Raw genomic sequence first — 20,103 nt, forward strand, 5'->3', positions numbered from 1 at the left:
TAACTAGCTTAGTGTTATAATATAAATATTTTCTGTGTCCAAACCACCCACAAACCAATTAAACCATAATCTAATTGGTTTATGGCATCCTATGGCATCATATATGACATGTATATAATACATTGTAGTTCATACTACAAAGTAGCCTTTAGCCCACAGTAAACAGTGTTTGACTTGGCCTGAAACGGATAAGAACTGAGTTCTGGCATATTTAGAAGTTAAATGGCTGACGCTTAATGACTAAGTGTAATATAACTGCTTGTCCTCCTGCACCTCACAGAACATTAATATATAGACAGTGCAAAGTTTCCACTTTTTTGTCAACAACTCAGCAGTGTTGAAATTCTCAGCAGTGTTTTTTTTTTGGTTGTCCAGGATGCAGTCTCTTCAACTAAAGCAGGGTGTAACTTCAGTCATTCCAGTCATTTTATTTTACCAAGTAAAGTTTCCAAATTTTGAGTGACAAAGACCAGTGGTGAGAGCACCTGAGAATACCCTTGTCTCAAGTTTCTGTTTTTAAAATAAGAATAACTATTGCTAGGAAGAAACCAATACATAAGTAAAGGCAAAGACTCGTACCAGATCATCACCCCGTTTTTCTCCTTGTCACTGTTAGCATGTTCGTCTTACTGACCTCTGATGGAGAAAATTAAGCATTTAACATATTCAGTCAACTCAGTACGTCGCCTGTGCGGTAGAGGGCAGAAGCACAATTTATTGCAGTCGTGTGTGCTCTGTACAATACCTTGAAGCAACAAATAACCCCGGCTTAGGAAAATGGCCGACGTAGAGATGGATATCGCGTCTAGAAGAATGAATAATGGAAACGAACACGTGTAAGACATTTTAGAAGATTAGTCAGTCATGCATCTTTTTTTTAAGTACTTTTACCCGGCCCACTGATTTCGGCAAGTCGTCGTTGTCGTTTGTGTATTTGTTTTCTGTAGTATTAAAACATTTTTTGGGCTAGCCAGCTAGCTGGCTAGCTAGCTATCTCTGGATAAGCAAGCCTTGCGTTAATGTTAGCTTGTTACGGTACTAGCTATAAAGCTGTGTTCAAACGTGTTTTGGGGACATATTTGCATTTTGTTCTAAATCCTTACTAACGATACACCAAATGAATCTTAGTGCAATAATATACGACGACAAATTGTAGTTTACACGCAAGCTAGCTACTTTGTCAGCAAGCGTTTATTGCATAAGTTGTAGCTATTTAGGAAGCTAACGTAACGAGCTAGCCGGAGTTTGCTAGCATATTAATGCTGGCTAACTTAGCTATGTAGCTAACTGTCTGTCTTGGCGGTCAAGCGTTTGTTTGTGTTGTTAGGTCATGTTTGGACAGATTTTGTTTGTGCTTTCTCACTAACGAACAGAAAGTGTTGTTGTTATTTTTAAAAAATACGATTCTCTTTGAACTCCATAGGAAAGAGGATTTGGAGAGCCATGACAAGAGTGGGAGTGAGGAAAGTGGTGAACATTCTGAAGAAGAGGGTGGGAAAGATGTTGGGGAAGGCGAAGCTGAAACTAATGGAGGAAAGACCGCAGGGGGGTCCAAACATCACAGTAGTGGTAGCAAACATAAGAAGAAGAAACACAAACACCGCAGCAAGCACAAAAAACACAAGCATGCCTCTGAAGAGGACAAGGACCGCAAACGCAAACATCGACACAAACACAAGAAACACAAACGTAAAGATGGCTCCTCTCCATCAGCCCCGGTCATCAACAGCTCCTCCAGTCACCGAAAGACTGACATTTCCCCATCATCTGATGACAAGGCCTTATTGGAGGAGTTGGAAAAACAGAGAGCAATGATCAAAGCAGAGCTAGACAGCCAGATTATGGAGGGTGGCAAGGTGCAGTCTGGCATGGGCCTCATCCTCCAGGGTTACAACTCTGGCTCTGAGGAGGGAGATGCAGAGGGTAAAGTCAGAAACGGGGAGCAGCGGCAGAGAGCAAGCGTGGGGAAACCCATCTCTCCCCGGGGAAGGAGTAAAGCTAGACGGGACTCTGCAGAAGCAGGGAAATCTGGTACTAAGCACCACAGTCGGAGCAAGTCCGGGGAAAGAGCAGGCAAGGAGTCCAAGTCCGACAAAACGACCAAAGGCAGCAAAGATGGTGCCACTAAAGACCGAAGCCGTGGGCGCAGCAAATCAAAAGAGGGAAAACGTTCCCAAAGCGGGGATAAGTCCAAAGAGAGAAGTAAGAAGTCTCCTTCCCCCTCCAGCCGGAAAGCAGAGCATAGGAGCAGCCGCTTGGACAAACGCACCTCACCCCAGCCCGAAAGCAGACCACACATGGAGCGCAGCAGCCGGAGGTCCAGATCCCGGGAGCGTCCAGGACGCTCTGAGGCAGAGAGGGATCGGGACAAGAGGCCAACTAAGTCCCCATCCAAGGATGCCTCGTCTGGGAAAGAGAACCGCTCTCCCCACCGGCGTGGAGGGGGCCACAGCAGCCCCCCACGGAGACGCAGTCCCTCTCCACACGCCACTAGGGAATCCCAGCAGGCCTCAGCCTCCACCTCCAAACAGGGTTCCCCCTCCAGAGCAGCCAGGTCCCCAGCAAGGAGAGGCCGCAGCCGCTCCACAGACACCAGGAGGAGGGATGCTGACAGACAGGGCTCCTCACCACTCAGGTTTGTTAAAATGGATTTACCTTCTTGCAGATGTTACCCCTTATGTAGTTTTGTCAACCAATAGAAATGTATTTGGAACGTGCCGAAAACAATTGGTCTACACGTTGACAGTGAATATGCTTACTTAATCTTATTGCATTGACGTAAGCTTTTTGTATGTGCAATTTTAAGGATATTTCAGTTTAGCTTATAAATGTGGGTACAACTACTTAACAAAAAAGTTTTAGTATGCAAATGTAGAGAGAATTAAATTATAAATGGGGTAAGTATTAAGTAAATGACATGTTGTCATTTATCAATAACCTGTTATTATTTAACATTTACCCTATGCCCAATGACTATTGTATCCTGTCTATTTTAGTACTTAATGGTGCTATTAGCTTGGACATGGCAAGGGCCCCATATTTAAGGGGTTACTGGGGCATTTTGATTGCACCATTAGTCTTCTAACATATAAACAACACTAGACGTGTTGCATTGCCATAAGCGTCGCGTCAACCTGATACACAGCACGTTTTTTCGTAACATGTATATACTACACTATATGCGCTGCGTTGCATTGCCATCAGCGTTGAGCCAGCCTGATGTTTTAGCTGCTACACAGAGGGTGTTTTTTCATAAGGGAGAAGAGTGGCTGAAGAAAGTTCTTTTTTTAATAATGGGTAAGTAAAATATCTAAGTTTTTCACAATTATTACGTTGCTGCTAGTGGATTATAAAACCGTCCTCTAATACACAAGTTGCTTTTGTTTACATTGTTCACTAGCGGGAAAACTACTACTAGCTACCTAGCTAGATTACAGTTGTCCTGGCTTCATTCATCTTCATTCAGTTTACCTGGCTTTCCAATAATGGTCCAGTCTCGTCCCATGCTCGTTCTTCACAGTAATTTATTTATACAATGGGTTAATTGGGTCATACAAAAACCTATATTTCTACACTTCCATAATCAGTTATTTGCCATCCATCAAAAACTTAACACAGCAAGCTTGGTGTGTCAGCTGATCTGCGGCAGCATCCAAAAATGTATGCTATTAAATAGGCGGACAAAAGTACATAACGGGCCCCCTACATAACAGGCCAATATAAATTACCAACATTTGTATGAGTTTTTAACAAGTCAATACACTTACTCCGCCTCCCAAATCAATCTTTTTCTTGATGCCCATGCAAGAATTGCACTTCAGTGTTTCGTAAAGCTTGGATGCTGCCATTGGACGTGACGCAACGTGAGTAGTGTACCAGCAGTTATTTATTTCCAATGGGGCATTCCACAACAGTTGAAGGCTGATGGCAACGCTGAAAGCTCGATGGCTGTAGTGTAGGTCCTATGTAACACTTCAGCCATCGAGCTTTCAGCGTTGCAGTCAGCTTTCAACTGTTATGGAATGCCACATTGGAAATAACTGCTGCTAGCAATCAGTATTGTGATAATGTGATGTTGTTCCACTACACCAGTTTTGAATTAAAGTGTAACTACAACAAAAACTAAATTACTCAGACTCCTTTCTAGACCTGATGTTGTATAAGCATTTTTATGAACATAGGACAATTCTTTTTTTTTTCAGTTAAAAATGTTTGCGTTTATGATGCAACGCCGGAAATAACATTAACCTAAAGAGATATTGAAAATATAGTATAACAAATGACAAAAGTAACCTAACCCTGACTGATGGCAATGCATGCCGCTAATGTGTGCTATGTAGCAGGGACATCATCTTTCAGTTTGCTCTATTCCACAGGAAGCGAATACGGCCAGATACAGGGCCAGGGGGTAGAGCAAGGTCACGGGAGACCAGCCCCAGAGGTGCTGCCCAACGACGCAGGATGAGCCGCTCTCCCTTCAGGAGAAGGTCCCCATCGCCTTTCCGGAGAAGGAGCCGGTCTCCACTGAGACGCAGGTGAGACCAGGAGAACTGAGTGGTTAAAAGCATAAGGGATGTCTAACCTAATTGGATAAATTAACATTTTAATGTGGATTTGTCAAATCGTGTAGAGGATATGTAAATTACAGAATTGTAAGTCCGACTATCGCAATGGACAACATTGTATTTATTTGACACACTGCAAAAAATTCCTATCAAGTATATTTAACTTGTTTTCAGGTTACGAAATATAACCGTCCTTAAAATAAGGTACATTTGTCTTAACAAGCTAGCATATACCGCTTGTTTTTAGATTAATTTTTTGAAAATATGCCTTGAATATCATGTAATCGGTCTTATTTCACTTATTCCAAGCAAATATCTCTTCCAAAATAGTGAAATTGTCTTGATCCGTTGGCAAAATGTTTTGCAGTGCAGAATGGACAAGCAATTTAGGGGGAACAGAAACGTTGAGCTTAAGTCAATGAATCTTAAATTCTTAAAGTAAAATATTTATATGCACTTTGAAAGGAAGGCACTGTTGGCATACGGAAATATCAATTTAAAAAACATTATTTCTTGAGAGGAAAATCAACCATTAGGGAGGTCCTTCATTATGATTATGATGTTGCGCTAATGCATGTTCTATGTATATGAGAGATTTATTAACCCAATTTCCTTATAAACACCTGTCTGATTCCCGCTTATCTCAGGCGTAGTCCACACAGGTATTTTTTTAAATGGTATTTTTTTACTCCTGTCCATGTAAGAACTGTTTTAAAAATCTCCATCCACATGAAATCGCCAAACCCACAGGAGACTATATAACCCTAACCTTAAAGCCATGAGAAATGTTATTACCAGTTGCGGTAGGCTAACAACAATGGCGCGTGTGTTGGATATAGCAGTGATCTCTGTTGCACATTCTGACACCTCTGTTCCTTAATATAGTGGGAGAGTAATTGTACATTTATATGTAAATGTTAAAAGTCCACTTAACAAGATTAAAACCAGCACTATTTGGCTACATCCGCCCTTCCACAAAATCTCCTGGTAAACAAAGGAGATAAAAGAGCACACTGACGTTACAAGCCAAAATATCAGTTTTCCCTGTCTACACAGAAACGCAGAAAACTAGTTTCTGAACATCTTCACTCTGGCAGGAGTTTTTCAAAAGGTCAGTTTTCAGTGACCTAAAACGCTGTTTGCATGTGGACGAAAGGCCAAAATGCTTAGTAAAAACCTGTGTCTGTATAGTTTTAAAAAATACCCGTGTCTGTATAGACTAGGCCTCAGTTGACTACTCCATTGAAGAACTTTGCTGTGTAGTCACAATCAGATGGCTTAGTAAATCACTCAAAACGAATTACTAACCACTTATAAAATATTATTTTTAGGTCTGTCAAAGTCAACCTGCTAAAGTGTGAGATTAATTAAAGTGGAAACAAATTTTAAAAAATTAACAACTTTTTACTGTCAAGAGTAATGAGTCTTTTTGGTGACTTGTTCAACTGTATCATTCAGTCGAACAGTTTACTGGAGATTTCCACTTCATCATTGGTTTCATATGCGGCCCTCCAGTTAAGTGCTCTGACCAACAGCTGTTTACATTTGCTGTGAAAAATAGATCTAGCCAGGCAGAATTTTGCTTTCGTTAGGGCTTCACGATTTGGATAAAATATTGACGTTGAAGCAGAAACTTTTAATAACCATGCCTTTGTGTATGTGGGACAACACCTTGGTGCCACTTGCTATCTTTATGCAGATGTCTTCGCTAGCAGTTGCAGTGTTAACTCAAACAAACATTGAAAAGTATTGCGACAGATGCTACATTTCACTGGTAGAAACATACCATCCATATTTTCTGGTTGTAAGCAAATAACAAAATTAGTCCAGGTATTTAAGTAATCTACAAAAATACCTACAGCACCTGCAAAAAAAATATTACAGATATATGATGCATGCCCGTTGCCTCGCCTAATGCACATATCATTCACCTTTTTTTGGGCTGAAATATGTGTAAGTTGGCAATGTGGATATTGCATGTCAATATTGCAATTTCGATTATGTTTTGAATAATTGTGTGGCCCTGTTGCATGTTTATAACTCAGTTGGACACAGGTTGGAATAATGAATATCGATAATTATTTTTAATACCCACATACTTCTGTGAAACCATACACTACATTTTTGTTAAAAAGACTAAATTACCAATGTTGTCATTAATTTTAACTACTGTTTCCTTCATTCAAACAACCGGCAGTAGAGAACTACAATATTAATAACTGATCATATGCAATACTAATTATTTTTAGTAATTGTTCTGGATTATTTTCTTTTTTTAAAGACAAATCAGAGTCTTAGTTAATTTGTCTTTATTGCATGGTAATTTATGAATGGTATTTTTCATTCTTAATTATTGATTTTCTACAACAAAAAATGAATATATTTAATTAGATTAAATAAAATGCAATTCAAAGTAGTGTTTTTGGCTTGGTCGTCCATGTTTAGCATTCATCTTTAGTAATCTTCCTTGTTGTACATGAAATAGCTCCCTGTGCGTTGCATAGTCGTCGTTCTCGGAGAATCTCGCTTATAAGTAGTATTGGTATTGTAATTCTCACTATATTCAAATTAAATCTAAATCGAATCGGGACCTCGTGAATCAAAGTCAAATTGGGAGGTCAGTGCCCATACACAGCCGTATTACCATGTCTTTGCCTATTAATGAAGTAGCCTACCTTTTGAATTTGGAAATGTGTGTGGTTCTGGCCGACCATCCAATGCAGGGTGCTTTAAAAACTGACATTTGAAACATACTTTTGTTGATGTTATTTCTTCTTGACCATGCAGATTTGGCAATGTTTTGCTTCCCTAAAAGAGCTTAATGCTTTGCCCTTGCCTGTGAAAGAGGCTTTGAATGTTGGGAATGAAGTATGTTAAAATTTACGATTGATGCATGCTTAATTCTTTGTGCAACCTGACCTCAAGACCCAACTAATGTCTCCAGTTGTCGAGTTATGATCCCTTGGACCATCCTCCTCACTTTGCATGGGGTCCATATAGATACACATCCTGTTCCATGCCAATTGTTAACACCTCCAGTAGCTTTAAACTTCTTAATTATTGCCCTGATAGTGGAAATGGGCATTTTCAAATGTTGAGCTATTCTCTTATAGCTGTTTCCTGATTTGTGCAGCTCAACATCCATTGTCGCACATCATTACTGTTTTCTTGGGTCTTTCCCATTGTGATGATTGACTGTTGGAATTTGGCCACCACATATTTATACCCCAGTGAAACAGGAAGTCATGGCTTACCACTTACATGTTCCTAGTCACTCAGGTGAATTATTATAATAAGAAATAAAAGTCCCCAGCTTTTTAAAGTGCCAGTTTTCTCATGCCTTTTATAACATTTGTCTGTTACACAAATGTGTTCCACGCTTGTCTGTTACACACAGTTCCACGCTTTTCTGCCAGTTGTAGTACAGTTGCATTCCCCAATACGCAGATTTTCCAGTAAGAGCATTTTCTTAAATAAGGGCTTGTCTGTTTATCAAGGGACAAAGAAAATGGACTGTTTAAATTTCAAGTTAGTTGATAGTCCAGATAGCAGTGAATAATCTTAACCCTACAAAACAGCATAGCTAAATTTTGCCAACTTGTCACCAGTATTTACAGATTTTATATTTTATTAATTTCTGCCTTGGTGCATAGCTTAATAGACATGGGTAAACCCTCCCAGCTCTAAGAATTCCATTCTACTGCAGTGGCTATGAAAAATAGTGAATAAATATTGAAATATTAAAAACATTCTTGTATTACTTTTGAGGCAAAATACTACAATTTCAATCTCAAAAGAATATTGCGGATATCAGAGTGAGGCTTAAGCCAAGGTTGTAAAAGTGGTTAACCATAAAAAATTCCCCACATAACACACTGCAGGTCACCGGAAAGAGATAGATACGGCCGGCTCCGACAGTACGGCCGACGCTCCAACTCCCGGGACCGAGACAGGCGGAGGAGGCGTAGCCGAGACGAAGACAAGTTCAAAGGAAGCCTCTCCGAGGGTATGAAGGCTGATAAGGAGTCCTCCTCTGAGGAAGTGTGAGTAAAGGGGGGGGGGGGGGGGGGGGCGCATGCAGTCAAATGTTACACCGCAATATGGCCATTCTCTGGGTTATTGTTTTGTAAGTGTGTTTATTTTCTGCTTAGGCTGGAGGACTTTGATGGTGAGGAGGTGGATGAAGAGGCCCTCATAGAGCAGCGGCGTCAGCAGCGTCTGGCCATCGTCCAGGTCAGTTGCAGCCCTCCCTTACATCACAACAACCTTTTCAGGGTTAAACCCTTCCCTTTTATTCATATCTGCATAGATGGACCCGCATTAACTACCCACACTATGAAATGGGACATTTCTGAGTAATTTAGAAGATGGTCTTATCCAAAGCTATTTTCAGTAGTGAGTATTTTCACCCGCTCCCCCCTCCCTGTTTGGAATCAAAACCCTCGCCCGATCCTGACTCATTCCTGTCCTGGGTCAGAAATACCGTAGTGCTAACGAGGACAGCATGGCGTCCGTGGCATCGGAGCCCAGCAGCCCCCAAAGCAGCACGCGAAGCCGCTCACCCTCGCCTGATGACATCCTTGAACGAGTGGCTGCCGACGTCAAGGAGTATGAGCGGGAGAACCTGGACACGTTTGAGGAGAACATCAAGGCCAAGCAAGGCCTTATTACGCAGGAGAAAGATGGTAAGGGGTTCTGTCTGGAAAAACAATTGTTTCTCAATTAAATCCTATTCTTTAGTCATTGTGCTGCTTTTCATAATCCAATCATATTCCTCATTGTTGCTGAGGAGTGTGCGATTAAGTGATTAAAACAGGTTGACTCATTATTGAAAGACTGAACACATTATAGGAGAACATTTGCAATTAGTAACCTGTACTAGTACAAAAAACAGGAGGTTTTTTGTACAGGTAACTAATTGCTGAAATAGATTTAGTTGAGCACTGGTGCTTAATTACTATGGTATTGACATGTCATGTGTGCTATAAAAACTTTGAATCTCCTCATGCAACACATGCTACATTTCACTGGTAGAAACATACAATCCACATTTTCTGGTTGTAAGCAAATAACAGAATTTATGTTGACTGTAGAAACTTATTCCGCCCCTGTTATAAAATCCCACATTGGTGATTGGGAACAGAAGAATAAGGGCTCCTGTAAACTTCACAGAGCAAGAAAGAATTTTCAACCTGGCTATCCAGCAATGTTGTCGCAAATGGAAACATTGTGGAGACGATTCCAACAAGGACATATCTACCCGCCTAGTGTGATCAAGAAATCACAGAAGTCACAATAATTGTTCAAAAACCTGACATTGGTAGAACTCGCCCAGGGCAATGTTACAAAAATTCTGCAGTGGTGCATAACTATGCCTGAAACGCCTACAATCATTAATAAGTATCTAGAGAGAGTGCAAAATACACCCCAATTAGTGTATAATGAAATCAAAAGTGAGTATTCTGTAGTGTTCAACTTATCAAGCTATGCAATATGATCCTAATTTGTTCCTTCAATGAATATACTCGGAACCATACAATCTACAGATTAGGGTTTTCCTAAAAGCTAAACAATCTACAAATTGTTTTAAATTTATCACAAATACAAAACCTACAATTAATGTTTTCTCAAGTATTTTCCCCCTTTAATTATTTAATTGATCCCATGTGATGACCTACAACTTTGGGGCCGAATGACTACATTTCCAAAGCTTATTTACATTACAGTACACTTTGTTCCGTTTCTAACCTCAGATTTCAAGATTTCCTGAACCAGACAATTGTTCCTGTGCTGTTAATCTGCTTTGTCATAGGCTGCAACAACAGAAAAGTTGTGACATTTTGTGCACCCGTGATTATTTGCAAAGTTTGATGTCAAGGTTATCTAAGCCATCAACTCAATCAGTTATAGCTATTGTATGTAAAACTGAAGGGTTTGTGCTAACTGTACATGCAACAGTATCACTCATGTCAGAGCATGTATATTTAGCTGGTCTAGCTTAGTAACTAGCCTACTTCAATAGCTAACATATTAGCTGGAGTGGGTTTGTTTGCTAATTTGAGTTGTGTGAAAAGCTTGCTAGACACCAGATTATTTGTTTATCAAGAGCCACTAGATCAGCGATCCTGGCGTGACTTCCCATATTTGAGTGAGCTCAGTTGATCCCTATTGTGTAACTCAGTGGTTGCTAGGGCTATGTACAGTACTGTATCAATACACTGGGCCATGATTCAATGTATTAGAATGTTCCTTAATGTTGCTGCGATATGATACCATGCCATATGATACATTGACATTTTCATTAAAAGTTGCAATATTTAATGCTTCACAAAAAATGTGTGTACTAAATGAGGTCTGTATAAGGGAAACACATCCTGAATTAACCAGTAATGTACAACAGCACATTCTCAAATAGTGTTCACATGAATAACCAACTTTGATCGCATTCAAATATTTTCACCAACAAATGGGCTTTATAGCCAATTTCTTTGTTTACCTCAGAGTGTCCGGGCGCATAGTGGGCTAGACTTGATTGTGGCCGCTACTTTTGTAGCTGAGTAATCATCCAAAGAAATCACTTTGTTTCCACCTTGTTAGATTGCTAACGTTTTGGTCTTGTTTTCTACATTGAAGTCAGTGTTCCTATTGTGGGTACACCGGGAGCAGCGTGTTATAGGATACATATTATACCGGCAGAAGGTTGAGCGGGCACCGAGCTGTGTGCGCCTGCAACGCGTTGTCCCTACAGCTCACTCAATCTGCAACAGCCTGTCTCACTACCTGATGAAAAAAAATTGCTGTGGTTGAAATTAGAAGTACTAACGGTTGCCCAAGAATCTTTGGTCCATTGCATCCAGTGAAATTATGACAACCACCGCAACTTTGCCACAATCATTGTGAAACTTGGAGGCATTTTAAGATGCATTTTTCTTTACGTATTACAACAATAATATTTTCTGACTACCAACAGTAAAGGAGTTGTTGCCTAAATGGTGAATGTTCCAAATTGAAATAATAGCTCTCTGAAATGTTAGTACCACCTTTAGCTAATGATAAAAAAAAAACAATGCCTGTTCGGTCCAACTGATGGAATCTGCCCGTATAGAGAATTAAAATGCAAACAGCTCCCTTGGGCTATACAACTATTGTCAAACTTTGGCATTACAAACACTTTATGCTTTTCATATTCAGCAGCATTATTTTCTGACTACCAGCGGTAAATGTATTTGGTTGCCTGAGACTGGTCAGATCAGCCCACAGTTATTTATCTAGTTATCTGATGTCTAAGCACCACCTTTATCTAACTAGCTAAGCCAGCTAGTTGAAATCCCATTAAAAAAAATTTGCTTACTTAGTGTACCTATCAAGTCACTTAGCTAGCTACCTACATAGCTTTCTTATGCCCAGGCATGTAAGTAAATACAGCAAAACCTAATATTTGAAATTTGGTCGTTGTGCCAACGCAATATATTTCTCAGTACATTAATGTTAACTTAGGTATTAACTTAGGATAGAGATTGATCTTGCTTCAAGCTCGCTGCGTGTTGATGATGTTCGCTACTAGAGTAGATGTGTCCTGTTGGCTGTTAGTGGCAGCAGCACAGCGATTTTCAAACTCACCACTAGAGGGGGCACTTGAATAGGCTATGGAGGGACTATCGGTGAGACCAATAGAAAATCGCATATGGACTGGAAGATATGTCAGCCATCCTATATATCGGGTGTTCTCTAGTAGCATCTAAACATGCAGTTCCTGTATATGTAGTACAGAAATTCCAACAACCACTATTTATTTAGCAAGAAGCAAGGAACATATCATTAGAATTAACCTTGAACTGATTATATTGTCCCAATGTGTTTAGTATATACATTTTTTAAAGCTCTATTTGAAAGCGCTGGTTTACCCACATGGTTCAATATCACCATTTAAGATCACTTCCAAAAAATATCCTTCATGATGTCAAGCTGTTGTGTTATGTTAAGTAGGTTGACTCACACTCAGATGTTGTATTCTTCAGCCAAATCTAAGGCCGTTGTTGTTTGGGGTGTGATTGTCTTCCATTTGTTTTGTCTTCAGCCCAACAAACTACAGTTACCAGGCCAACGGCTCATTAAAATATCAGTTTGCATTTTCATTAGTGGTGTGTCACTTGCCTTCTTACATAACCATATTCAGTTTCAACTGTAAATGTTTTGAATGATGGACTAAGATTATAAACCAAGCATGGCTCTTAGATCCATGGTCAGCTAGTAGAGCCTAGCGACCAAACTAATTATGGAAAAGCTGCATTTAGCAGTTATGCTGCACACAACTGGAATAAACTTCCAGAAGATCTTAGACGTGCCCCAAACGTATACATTTTTAATCCTTATGCCACCCTCTGACATTTTTGTCCTTTTTGCTCAATTTTTTGTTGATTTGGTGATCATTCTGTCTGTGTTGCAACTAGGAGCAGGATTTATTTTGTCAGAATTCTTATTTTTAGTTACATTTTTGAAATCCAATGTCTTTAACTCTTACTTGTCTTTCATACTCTTTTTACGAAATGTACACCCTCTTGACACCTTTGTGGACAGAAATGTCCCATTGACTTCCATTAAAAACAATTTTTTATCTCACTGCCATTACAGTATAAAACCATGCATTCTGTATTGTAAGCATTCCATTTTGAAGAAAAGTAGTGATATTAGAAATGTTTACTGTATTCCACCACGCGTGCACAAACACACAAACGCGTGCACACAAAACCTCTTGGGCCCCCTTGGTCGTCACATGGCTCCATAATATAACTGGCAAAAAAAACAAGAATTTCTTCCATTGGCCTACAATGGGAAAATGGTTGAATCTGGTAGAATACAGTAAAAGTGTGTGTGTGTGTGGTCGAATACAGTAAATAATTCAAATATCACAACTTTTCTTCAAAATTAAATGCTTACATTACAGAATGCATGGTTTTATACTGTAATGACAGTGAGATAATTTTTTTTTTTTTAAATGGAAGTCAATGGGACATTTCTGTCCTCGAAGGTGTCAAGAGAGTAGTAAATTTGAGGAGGGCACAAGGGTTAAATCCAGGTTAAAAACACTTCTCTTTTCTCGTGCCTGTGACTGAGCACTTTAACTTAACCACGCTGTTAGCCCTTCAGCTTTTATAGCTTCCTTATGGAATCTGCTACAGAATCTACCAGTTATGTTTTTGTTTTTATTCTGTTTCTATTTTCTTGTTCTGTGTTTCATTATTAAGGTGGTTAGAGTCCACCTCAGGTGTTGAGTCCCCTTGTTATTTAAGGTGGTTAGGGTCCACCTCAGGTGTTGAGTCCCCCTTGATTTATTTGTTTTTATTCTATTGTATTTTTATATTTATATTTTTCTTTGTAATGCAGATTGAATTGCTTCTATATACGAATTGGGCTGTATAAGTAAACTTGCTTGCCATGTTGCCTGGCTGATGGAACCATGTGACTACACAGCACAGACCTCCACATGGAGTAGATGACTGGGACAGGCAGAAAGGAGACATTGAGTGGCCATGCAACTCTCTGAGGAACAGACTACCGACTAAACAGTCCTAGTCGATCCCTAATAAGCTGTAAACTTGTGACTGGGCCTCTAACTGTGTGGCTGTCAGGGCCTCTGTAGTCTCTCACCTTTCCCCCAACTCTTCTAAGGTTGTTTCTCTTTTACGGGGTCCTGACAGCACTCGCATTGAAGGTACACAGTACAACAGGGCTCTTTGATCATGTTTGACTTAATTGTTTCACTTGGAGACTGCGTAATGCTGTGATTTCACACTTGAGACTAACATTGACTAATGCAGGGTGGCAAATTAATCTTTGGTCTGAAACTAAAGCCCATTTTATTTTCACTCAATCTTATTCATATTCAGCCTAAAATGTGCACCTGTTAAAGCAGGTTTCCCGTAATGTGGCTAGCTTTTGTTGAGAAATGTAAGTCTCATGTAAACATTTTCAATCTTGTTTCTGCTATCCATCAGGACCCAAAAAGCCTTCGGCCCCAGATATGTTTACAGAATCAGACGACATGTTTGAAGCGGCCATTGATGTAAGTCTTTCAGGAGCCTCACTCCCTACCACCGATGTCCTGACATTTACAGCTTTGATCTTTAGAGTGCTGGTTGAATGTTTGTGCTTGAGCCGACAACCATACGTCTTTGTACAGAATGCCAGGATGAGAGCGGCAGGCGCGGGTGGGAAGGACTTCAAAGAGAACCCCAACCTCCGGGATAACTGGACGGATGCAGAGGGTTACTACCGTAAGTACCCACTATAATGACTTTTGGTGTCATTCAATAATCCATCCATAAAAGGCAGCAAATGAGCTTCATTTTCTACAAAATGCAATATTCAGTCTTGTTTACCTGTGCTGTCCCTTTCAATTTCTCCATAATTCAAGTAGTGTTAGTTCCACGTTTAGTCACGGGATGTTTCTGTCCTGCTGGGGGCTAGGTGTGAACATCGGTGAGACGCTGGACAAGCGCTATGACGTCTACGGCTACACAGGCCAGGGGATGTTCAGCAATGTGATTCGGGCCAGGGATACGGCCCGCGCTGGACAAGACGTGGCCGTTAAGATCATCCGTAACAACGAGCTAATGTAGGTCCTCTGTTAGGCAGACAGTCTCAGGACTCAAACTGCACATCATTCCCTCTATAGTGCACTGCTTCTTGATCCTGCCTTCTGAAATGTAGTGCAGTATATAGGTAACAATGTGCAATTTGGGATGGGCTCCTGGTCTCTAATGTATGTATGTACCTTCACAACCTTATACACTTGAGTGTGTTCTCTTTAGAATTTGCACTTTTGTCTACTTGGACCGTCCAGGGCAGCAGGTGGCCTAGCGGTTAGAGCGTTGGGCCAGTAACCGAAAGGTCGCTGGTTCGAATCCCCGAGCCGACAAGGTGAAAAATCTGTCGGTGGCCTTGAGCAAAGCCCTTAAACCTAATCGCTCCTGTAAGAGCATCTGCTGAATGACCAAAATGTAAATGATCATTTTTACCACAAAATGTAAATGATCCTTTTTACCTACATTTTTTGGGGGGGTTTCCAGGCAGAAGACTGGCCTAAAGGAGCTGGAGTTCCTCAAGAGGCTCAACGATGCCGACCCAGATGACAAGTTCCATTGCCTGCGCCTCTTCAGACACTTCTACCACAAGCAGCACCTGTGTCTTGTGTTTGAGCCCCTGAGGTAATCCCTGACTGCTGCACTGCAATGTGACCACGCAATTGGTCCTCTAGCAAACTGTCGCTTGGACTCAACATTTTGACATCTTTCCAGTATGAACCTGCGCGAGGTACTGAAGAAGTACGGCAAGGACGTGGGGCTCCATATTAAGGCTGTCCGCTCCTACACACAGCAACTCTTCCTAGCACTCAAGCTCCTGAAACGATGCAACATCCTCCATGCTGACATCAAGCCTGACAACATCCTGGTAAGAAGCCCATACTATCATTAAACCATCATTGACCAACACTGTCTCACTAAGGCCGGGTGGCGTTGATCCCTACACCAACCGGAAGTACCAGCACACTGAAACAAGGATTTTGTAACTAGATTAGACAGTAAAGCAAACATTGTCTTTACGTTGTGTGTTTGGAGCTGTTTTGCTATAAAGTGGCCTAATTTGTAAGACTACAGTTCTCTCTAATCAAAAGATGTTTCTTCATCTCTCCACACAAGGTGAACGAATCCAAGACCATTCTGAAACTCTGCGATTTTGGCTCGGCGTCCCACGTGGCAGACAATGATATCACGCCGTATCTTGTCAGCCGATTCTACAGAGCTCCAGAAATCAGTAGGCTTTATTTTGAGTTTCTAGATTATAACATTTATCTGGAACAATATTTTCTGATTGTCATTCTGTCTGCATCTGTCTCTCAACAGTCATTGGGAAGCCATACGACTACAGCATCGACATGTGGTCAGTGGGTTGCACGCTTTATGAACTCTACACAGGCAAAATTCTGTTCCCTGGCTCCTCTAACAACCACATGATCAAACTGGCCATGGACCTCAAGGGAAAGATGCCTAACAAGGTGAACTGTCTATTACTGGACCGGCCAGTCTCCAAGCCTTTGTATCCCTTTGTATTTCTCTCCCCTCAGATTTTCTATGACATGAGTCATAACCTCAGGCAAGTTGTTTACCGCAGTAAGATAAATTTGATGAAATATTTTTGTTCTCAGATGATCCGCAAAGGACTTTTCAAAGACCAGCACTTTGATCAGAACCTCAACTTCCTCTACATTGAAGTGGACAAAGTGACTGAAAGGGTTAGTATATTATTTACATTTCATCTGCTCAGTTTTCTTTAGTTAATGTGGGAGCAAAACGGTTTCCCTTGTTCTTTGGATCTACAGTTAGTAGATCGCATGCAAATCAGTTATGTTTGCTGGGGTAATGATGAAGGCTCGTTCTAATGGTTCTTTTGAAGGCATTTTTCTTTCTTTCTAATTTGACCTTCACTTTTCGTCCTCTTCTGCCTCCCTCCACCTGACCCTCACTGCCTCATCAACAGGAGAAGGTAACGGTGATGAGCACCATCAACCCGACAAAGGACCTGTTGGCTGACATGATAGGGGGCCAGAGGCTGCCTGAGGAGCAGAGGAAGAAAGTCCTTGTCCTCAAAGACCTCATCGATAGCACGCTGATGCTGGACCCAGCCAAACGCATCAGCATCAACCAGGCTCTGCAACACCCCTTCATCCAGGAGAAGATCTGACATCAGACACACCCTATTACCCAACAGGCTCTGCCGCAATGCTTCATGCAGGAGAATATCTTACTTCAGATCAGTCCAACCAGCAACCCGGCTCTGCCGCACCCTTTTATCCAGGAGAACTAATCTCAGACCAGCTCACGTTATGCCACTAGCCTGGTTTCAGATCCCTTTGTGCAGTCTTGTAAACTCCTGGGGTCATTGTGACATGACCTTAATAATTAGCAAGACAACACAGTTGGATCTGGATCCGTTCTACAAAGCCACCATCTTTGCCAGGTCTAGCTGCAGTCTGGTAACCAAATAAGACAAAGATCATTGTCCATAATTTAACCTCCCTCATTTAGATTTTTAAGGTTACTGTAATCTGATATCTGGTCATTAATGTAAATAGTTCATGGGAAATATTCATTCATGAAAAAAAAAATACTTTTATGATTTTTCATTGTAAAATGTCCCATCTGGACAGCAAAGGCCCAGTTATGGACTTTAACAATTGAACGGGCGGCAAAGCGGCATCGAAATAATCTAATTACTGTAAATACAAATCTGAGTGTAGGTCGGTTTTTGAAATTTGTGTTGTGAACTTGACGCATGAAGGAGATGATACATAATGGCATGTCTTTGGCAGTTTTTTATGATCACCCTCATTGCCCGTCTTGCGGCGATGCATGCTTTTGAATGTCAACCCCTTTTGCTAAGCTGTAGATGTGTGTAGCTCAGGCCCGTGTACTGTAAATGCTCTCTGTGTGTGTAACAGCATTCACCACCCATCTCGCTGGTCCCAGGCCTGTGCTTAAAGGACAATGTCCTATTTTTGGTTTCACTTGTTGAATGGTTTCTCACCTTGAAAGTAGTCATTGGGCTGACAGAAACTGCAATACACAGTTGTTTTCTGTCTACTATGAACTATTGAAAACTTAACTTTTGCTGCCCATAGTTAAAAAGAAAATACGATGTTTAAGTAAAAGAAGTTACACTTTTTAAATGTTATTTGGCCAATTAAAAAACAAACATGATCCTCCCTTACTTCCATAGATTTTTTTGTTAGCTGAAGCTAAAGTAAGCTAAAATTCATCATCACTACCAAACCATAGATTACATTTTATCTTAGCCCATCAACTTCTTTCAGGGTGAGAAACATCTAATATCAAGTATAAAAACAAAAAAAATACTTAAAGGAATAGAATCAGCAGTAGTACTGTATTCCACCTGAAGAATCTGACAGTTTAATTTCTAGGCTGGTCATTTTACAGAACAGAGCTGCCCCCACTAACTCCAGCAATGTCAAATTTCTCCTATCATTCTTTCTCCCTTTTTTTGATAGGGTTCTGGCTATAGGCTCTCAGATTTAAGTGCCTCCTGCATGAGCCATGTTAACAAAATGCCAGCCTGTGATATCCACCTCTCTCCTTGCTCTCCTTTCATGTTGTATATATTCCATTGTTACCCCAGTCTTTCTCCATGTTAAAGATTTTCACGTTTGATTTCCTAGTTTTTTTTTTCATTTCAGAGAAAGATTTTGTGATTCAAGCAAATAATTGAGTTGTGAAATTCAGCTGATCTGAAAAGAGCACCTTCTGTGTACCACAACTTTTAGTAATAAAATATTTCATATTCAGTGTTTCTTTGGCTCTGTTCTTTGATCAGTACTGCAGATTCTTAATTGTCATTTTATGAATTTGTACTATATTTCCTCTAAACTAACACACTTCTCAAACCTCACAGCCTTTTAATTCAAACCAGGGATGAAGTGGAGGGTGTTCACTGTTTACGTACCTTTTCATTTGTGAAGTAGCGTTTACTCAACCTTTCATTCAGTTAATTATTCCTTTTCCCCCTTATAGTTGTGTTCACTAAGAACTTTATGCCTCAAATTGGCGCTAGGCCACTCTAAAGGGAACGCTTGAGGTCAAGTTGGCCTAGAAATAGTTTTTCCGTTAAAGTCATAGAAGCTTATTCATTTGGCAAAATTTCAGTTTGATTTGTTGAACATAACTTGTTCTTCTCATGTGTGCTCTGTTTAGTAAATAGCAGATTTTACTGTATTCAGTTCTTCTGTCACATTGGGAGTTGTGTGTTTCACAAAAAACATGTTAATTTAATTGGGTATGCAAGTCTTCAATTTGTTCAGATAAAAGAAACTCTGGTTATTCAACAGTGATTTTAGAGGTGTAATCCATGGTTTCATTACTTTATTCAGATGTAAATAAAGACCCGGTCTGTTTTTAAAGAAAGAATCTCCTTCAGAAGCAGTGCATGTAATTAGTTATTTGTGGTCGTCTATAGTTAAAAGAAAATTGCATCCCTGGTTATACACTGCTCAAGCAAATTAAGGGAACACTGAATCATCACTGTATAACACCAAGTCAACTTCAGGGATATCAATCTGTTCAGTTAGGAAGTACAGTTGTGCTCAAAAGTTTGCATGCCCTTGGGTAATTGATTATATACTGTATGAATCCCATAAGAAATAAAATACATGTATATCCCTGCTCACTCATGTTTTTACTCATTTGTAAAGAACATAAGTGAGCAGGAAAAACATGTATTTTACATGTTGAACCTTCACCTTTTTCTGCTGTAATCACTGGAGGGTCAACTTGGCCTTGTGCTTTGGGTCATGCTGGAAAGTCCAACGTGCAGCATTCGTGCACAATAATTCAAATTGTCTGCCAGTATTTTCTCTTAACGTGCTGCATTCATCTTGCCATGAATTTTCACAAGATTCTCCATGCCTTTAGAGCTCACACCCCCCCTAAAATATCAGTGAGCCACCACCATGCTTCAGAGTGGGGAT

The 20,103-nt window shown here is 40.4% G+C and overlaps 1 protein-coding gene across 1 annotated transcript; it reads left to right on the forward strand.

The window, feature by feature from the left end:
- Window positions 1-721: 721 nt before the first annotated feature.
- prpf4bb (pre-mRNA processing factor 4Bb) lies at window positions 722-18,924 on the forward strand. Its single transcript, XM_010865752.5, has 15 exons — window positions 722-836; window positions 1,424-2,635; window positions 4,377-4,535; window positions 8,447-8,608; window positions 8,717-8,798; window positions 9,043-9,250; window positions 14,561-14,628; window positions 14,746-14,839; window positions 15,033-15,180; window positions 15,635-15,772; window positions 15,863-16,016; window positions 16,265-16,379; window positions 16,469-16,620; window positions 16,771-16,857; window positions 17,103-18,924. Exons 1-15 carry the CDS (start codon window positions 778-780, stop codon window positions 17,304-17,306), a joined length of 3,042 nt encoding a protein of 1,013 aa, XP_010864054.2. The 5' UTR covers window positions 722-777; the 3' UTR covers window positions 17,307-18,924.
- The last annotated feature ends 1,179 nt before the right edge of the window (window positions 18,925-20,103 follow it).

This window comes from Esox lucius, chromosome 21, assembly GCF_011004845.1.
Source record: "Esox lucius isolate fEsoLuc1 chromosome 21, fEsoLuc1.pri, whole genome shotgun sequence".
Taxonomy (NCBI): Eukaryota; Metazoa; Chordata; class Actinopteri; order Esociformes; family Esocidae; genus Esox; species Esox lucius.

Coding starts and splice junctions, on each gene's coding strand:
- prpf4bb (XM_010865752.5), top strand. CDS start 778: ATGGCCGACGTAGAGATGGATATCGCGTCTAGAAGAATGAATAATGGA. Junction 837..1,423: donor AATAATGGAAACGAACACGT/GTAAGACATTTT, acceptor TGAACTCCATAG/GAAAGAGGATTTGGAGAGCC. Junction 9,251..14,560: donor TATTACGCAGGAGAAAGATG/GTAAGGGGTTCT, acceptor GCTATCCATCAG/GACCCAAAAAGCCTTCGGCC.